Below are 5,696 nucleotides of genomic sequence, written 5' to 3' on the forward strand. Positions count from 1 at the left end.
TTGGAAGTCTAGCCATGCTCCCAGAATTTGATGCTGTGTTGTCCCAAACCCTCTCAGACTCTGAAGTGCCTAACTGGAAAGAGATACAGAAGATGTGAATAGTTCTGAGTACTTAGGACTCCTTCGAGGTGCCTTTCTTTCCAAGTGTTCGACTGAAGTTTTAAACCTCTTACTTTCCATCCCTCCCTGGGTAATCCTGGTGCCCCAGCAGGTGAAAGAGCAGGTACCTCAGCCCTGGGCCACAGTGCTGGGTCCACGGGTCCTGCCAAAGGTCCTTCATAGCCTTGACCTCCTCTTTCTCCAGGGTAGTCTCTCTCTTGGGCTCCCACTGGTTTCTGCTGAGCCAGCGCAGCTCAGGAAGCCTCAGTGACTCTGTTTTTCCAGGTCCTTCTCTTTCCCTTTACAACACACGGAGGGCAAGACCATGTCAAGGAGCTGTTCCCAAAGCCTGTTACCTGGCCTTTGTCTCCATCAGAAAGCAGAAGAGCTCTTGTATTAGAGACTGTGGCCAAGGGCGCCTGGGTGGCTCAGTGGATTAAAGCCTCTGCCTTTGGCTCAGGTCACCGTCCCAGGATCCTGGATCAAGCCCCGCATCAGGCTTTCTGCCCAGCAGGGATCCTGCTTCTCTGTCTCTCTCTACCTGCCTCTGTGCCTACTTGTGATCTCTGTCCATCAAATAAATAAATAAAATCTTAAAAAAAAAAAAAAAGAAAAGAAAAGAAAAGAAACTGTGGCCAAGAGGAGTGAAGAGACAGAGAGGAGGAAGAGGAGGGCGGAGTGGGCAGGATCATGGACAGAAACCACCGGGATGATTGGGGAAGGTCAATTTAAAGCATAAACAAGGCTTCATGGGGGTCCTGTTTCCTCTCTCTAGGTGTGCCATGTCTCAGAATCTTCCATGTCTCAAAATGCTGCAGCCCAGACCCCAGCACCATGCTGGCTCTCTAGGGAATAAAAGATTCTGAGACATGGCAGTGGCTTTGGCCCGGGGTCTGGTATTCCTAAAAGGGACAGGGATGATAAGGAGACTTTCCAGAGCAATTCTGTAGCCAGTGGAAGCGAACGGAAGGCAGAGCTGTGGACAGCCGCCCAGAGCAACCGCAGCACGTAGACGGCTGGGTGAATGCAGCTGAAGACTTCGCGCAACCCCAGAGGGCAACTGGGTCCAGCTTTGCTAAGATGCAGACCGTGACGCAGGTTGGACGTTGGGCGAGCGATCTGCAGCCTGGGAATGGGGAGACAGAGGTATCAGACAGAAGGTCAAGTCAGCAGAGTAGTAGTGTTCCCAAGAGCTCACACTTGTAGCTCGTTCAAGTAAGTGAGGCTGACAACACAGGACAAGCCAGACCACTCCTCTCTGTAGTTATTGTAAAGAATCACAGATTCCTGGTGTTGTGTATTGGGGGCTTCGAAAGCCGCCAGTCCTGTGTTCTGTTGTCCATTCTGTGTTCCTCCCTAGCAAGGCTTGCTAACCAGATTCTAATCCAGCAAACCTCTCAAAGCAGCCCGAGGCCCACTCAGTCTGTTGGGTGCACTTTCAGCAGATCAGAGTTAAATAACCTTGTCAAGACCTACACTGCATTTTTTTTTTTTTTTTTTTTTTTTTTCCAAAAAAAAAAAATAAGTTACTGGGCTGGAGTTTGGGTTTAGGTTCAGTTCTATGACCTGGGGAAGGCAAGTCCCCTGGTGGGGGACCACAGGGACAGCCTCCTTCCTGACCTGTCCTCTAGGACTTGCAGAGTCCTGCCGTCACAACTATTTAACTCAAGGGACAGAACATTCCGGCTCCTCTGAAGACAGTGCCTTCTAACAGCCATCAGGCCGTACTTCCCAGACACACAGGAAAGTCCCATCCTGGGCCCCGGGAAGCTGTGCTGCCGGATCCAGCCCGAAGAAAGGCTGTCCCTCCTCCTCAAGTTTCCTCCCTGACAGCGGGTGATAACAGAAGAGCATCAGACAGGGCTTCTCCGGGATTTCCATTCCCCATGCCGGTCCGCCCCCCAGGTAACAGCAGGGCGCTCGGCGGGGGGGCACGGGGAGAGAGTGGGGAGGCCAGAGAAGCTGGAGCGCGGGCGGCCGCACGGGGCTCGGCGTGGGGAGCTGCTCTGTACCCCGGAGGTGATCGGAAGGCTAGAAAGCACTTGAACGTGGAAGTAATAAAAGACTCATTGAATTATCATTTATTTTCTGTTTTACTCACTTTTGTTTGTAGATTGTATTTGTTATTGTGTGCTCTTATTATTCAAATACAATTAATTACAGTATCTGTCAAGCAGCGGTTAAAAAGGAGGGAAGCCAGCAGGCCACAAGCTTCTCCCAGACGGAGCCTTCGGTGAGGGCTCTGCGGGCCTTCGCTGTCATTGCGCCAGAGCTCTTCAATGTGTGCGTGTGGCAGATGTTCACGTACCAGTGTGTGTGAGTGTGTGTGAGTGCGTGTTAATGGCTGCATGCCTGTGTGTGAGGTGTGTGTGAGGTGTGTGTGTGTGTGTGTGTGCGTGTGCGTGTGCAGGTGAGTGTGTCCGTGTGTGGCGACGTTTGTTTTACATGTGTGCGTACACACCTGCGAGTGAGTGTGTGTGCCTATGGCTGTGGGTGACAGATGTGTGCTTATTCACACAGGACAAAGCAGGGAAGGGACTGAGCCTCGCGGGGAAAGCGGGAGTAGGACCGAAGGAACAGAAACTTTGACGTTAACTTTCAGTTCTTGCCACTGAATTCTTAGCACCATTTGTGACTTTTGCTTTCATTTGTGTGTTCTTCAGTCTTATCGAGGTTTAAGGCCCCAACAAACGCATCCCCATGTTTGCACAGCACTGCCACGAGGGAAAGGAGGAGACGTGGTTTGGTGCGGCCGAGCTAAAGCTAAGGGTCCGAGCCTGAGGAAAATGATTGCGGCTCTGGAGGGCACACTCCCAGCCAGAGACAGTTATCCAGGGACAAGCGGGCCCCGGGGAGGCTGAGAGCAGACGCCCGCTGTGCTGGCTGCTCCGCCAGGACAGGGACCGCAGTCGGGGCCTTCCTGGGGCTGCCAGTCGGGGCTGATGGCAAGGGCGGGAGCAGGGCACGGCTCAGCGGGCTGAAAGGCCTCAGGACCGTGTGCTCCAAAGTAAGGGGTGGGCAAGCTGCCCTCTAAGGACCCATCCAGCTCTAAGAATCCAAGTACCAATTAGGTTAATAAATACCAAAATAATAGTGTGACACGCAAGTGATTGGAAAACTGAAATCACGACGTTCTAGGCCAAGCCAAACCGTCATCAGAATGGGTTTTCTGGGGCACCGGGGTGGCTCGGCAGTTAAGCATCTGACTCTTGATTCCAGCTCAGGTCATGATCTCGGGGTCTCGGGATCGAGCCCCGTGTTGGGCTCTGTGCTCATCAGGGAGTCTGCTTGAGATTTTCTCTCTCCCTCTCCCTCTGCCCCTCTCCCCAATCGTACTCTCCCTCTAGCTAAAGCAAATAAATCAATCAGTCTTAAAAAAAAAGAGAATGGGTTTTCCGGTTTCACCGAACCCCACTTTAGTCTCTGTGGCCCCAGTAGAAATGGCGTGTACCTCAACAAACTCTATCCCGTAGGGGACAACCCCCTCCAAGGGACCCTCAATTCATGTTGATTGAGTTCAGCTCTGTTATAGCTCTAGAATCCGGACACAGACCAGGCAAAGCCATTGTCGCACCGGGCACTCAAAGCCCCACCGTCCTTGGCGGTGTCCTTCCGACTCCAAGTCTTTGCTCACTCCTTGGGACCTGGCTCGCGCTTCACCCTTTGCTCCCCTCACCCAGCACCTTCCCTGCCCGAGCACAGCTTCAGCCGCGGCGAAGGGTGAGGGAGGCCGCCTCAGTCCCTCATACAACCGCTCGTTCAAGCCTATGTTAGGCGCGTCCTCGGTGCTAACTGTAGAGGATGGAGAAACGTGCAACAGGTGTTTATTCAAGTCATTGGTGATCCCAGTACGTGTAAGCCAATATTTGAGAGGCTGAATAAGACGTCATTCTCGCTATCATGGAACTCACAGGTTACTGGGTTACACAGACAAATAAATTTTTTTTTTTTTAAAAATCACAGGAGTCCATGGTAAATAATGTGGTTGGGGAAGCCCAGAGTGCTGTGGGAACTTCAGCAGGGAAGGACTAGGTCAGTCCAGGGACCGGGATACGTATCCAGAAGAAGGTGACGCGACACTGGGGGCCTTCTGGCACTGAGGACCCCCAGAACAGGAAAGGCAGCAGCTGCTGCAGGTTCTATGCCTCCCTCTCTGGGGGCCCCCAAAATGTGAAGGCAACTCCATGTATAGACTTTACTCACCCCCACTGCATTTTTTATAACAACTCCACAGGTGGCATAAAGTGGCCTCACAGTGAACAGTTCATCCTCAGTGAAGAGAGGGCAGAATTCGGAAAGGTAATAGAATGAAGACAAGGGCCCTCAGGTCTTCCACGACTTGGAGAATTGCTAGAAAACTGCCTTTTCCAGCCTAGGAGTTCTGCGGAGGAGAATGTAGGATGGGCCTGTTGTCAAAAAACGACACCTTAAACTCTGAGTTTATTATGCTGGGCTTCGGGGACCTGGCCGGGCTGCAAATCTTCTTCTTTGGACTCTTTCTAGCCATGCATCTTGTCACCCTGGCAGGACATACAACCATCGTGCTCATCACCCTCATCGACTCCTGCCTCCAGACCCCCATGTACTTCTTCCTTCGCAATCTGTCCACCATTGAAATTTGTTATATATTGGTGATCGTCCCCAACATGCTGGCCAATTTCTTATCCAGGAGCCAGCGGATGCCCTTGCTGGGCTGTGCCCTGCAAATGCACCTCTTCATCGCCCTGGGTGGGGCGGAGTGCTTCCTCCTGGCCGTGATGGCCTACGACCGCTTCGTGGCCATCTGCAACCCCCTGCGCTATGCGGTCATCATCACCAGGGCCCTCTGTCTGCAGATGCTGACTCTGGCCTGCATCAGTGGCTTTGCGCTCTCCCTCATCCTCACCACACTGATATTCCTCCTGCCCTTCTGTCAGTCCCACGAGATCAATCATTTCTTCTGTGACATCCCTGCTGTGCTCTTTCTGGCCTGCTCAGACACGAGAGCCAACGAGATTGCAGTCTTCCTCGTCTGCTTGCTCATCCTGCTGGTTCCCTTCCTGCTGATTCTGTTGTCCTATGCGTTCATTATCGCAGCCATCCTCAGAATCCACTCAGCCGAGGGAAGGAGCAAAGCCTTTTCCACCTGTGCTGGGCACCTGCTGGTCTCTGTTCTGCACTATGGCTGCGCCATTTTCATCTACATTCGCCCGAAGTCATGCTACACCCCGGAACAGGACAAAATTGTGTCCTTAATCTATACCAATGTAACCCCCATGCTCTACCCTATGATCTACAGTCTGAGGAACAAAGAAGTCAAGGGCGCGCTTGGGAGACTTCTCGATAGCTATAACCAGACGAGGCAGAGACCCGCCACTAGGTGAAGGGAAAGACGGGGTCCACCAGAACCGCCCTGGCCCCTTTTCGTGAATCCGGCCGGCCACCCCACAGCACACTCTGTGGCTCCACTCCCCCCTCTGAGGGCAACTCCATGGTCCTGTGCGCCGGGACCTTCCAGTCCCCTTTCCTGTGGTCAGAGAGAGAAAACGAATCCGACAGCCTCCCTAGATGTGGCAGTTCTCGGGTGTGTGTGGGTGTCTCACTGTCCCTTCATGGAC

At 52.9% G+C, this 5,696-nt stretch overlaps 1 protein-coding gene across 1 annotated transcript; it reads left to right on the plus strand.

Annotated features, from left to right (window-relative positions):
- The first annotated feature begins 4,499 nt into the window (after nt 1–4,499).
- LOC132007666 (olfactory receptor 10V1-like) lies at nt 4,500–5,462 on the plus strand. The gene has a single exon (XM_059385911.1). It carries the CDS (start codon nt 4,500–4,502, stop codon nt 5,460–5,462), a length of 963 nt encoding a protein of 320 aa, XP_059241894.1.
- The last annotated feature ends 234 nt before the right edge of the window (nt 5,463–5,696 follow it).

Source organism: Mustela nigripes, chromosome X (assembly GCF_022355385.1).
Source record: "Mustela nigripes isolate SB6536 chromosome X, MUSNIG.SB6536, whole genome shotgun sequence".
Taxonomy (NCBI): Eukaryota; Metazoa; Chordata; class Mammalia; order Carnivora; family Mustelidae; genus Mustela; species Mustela nigripes.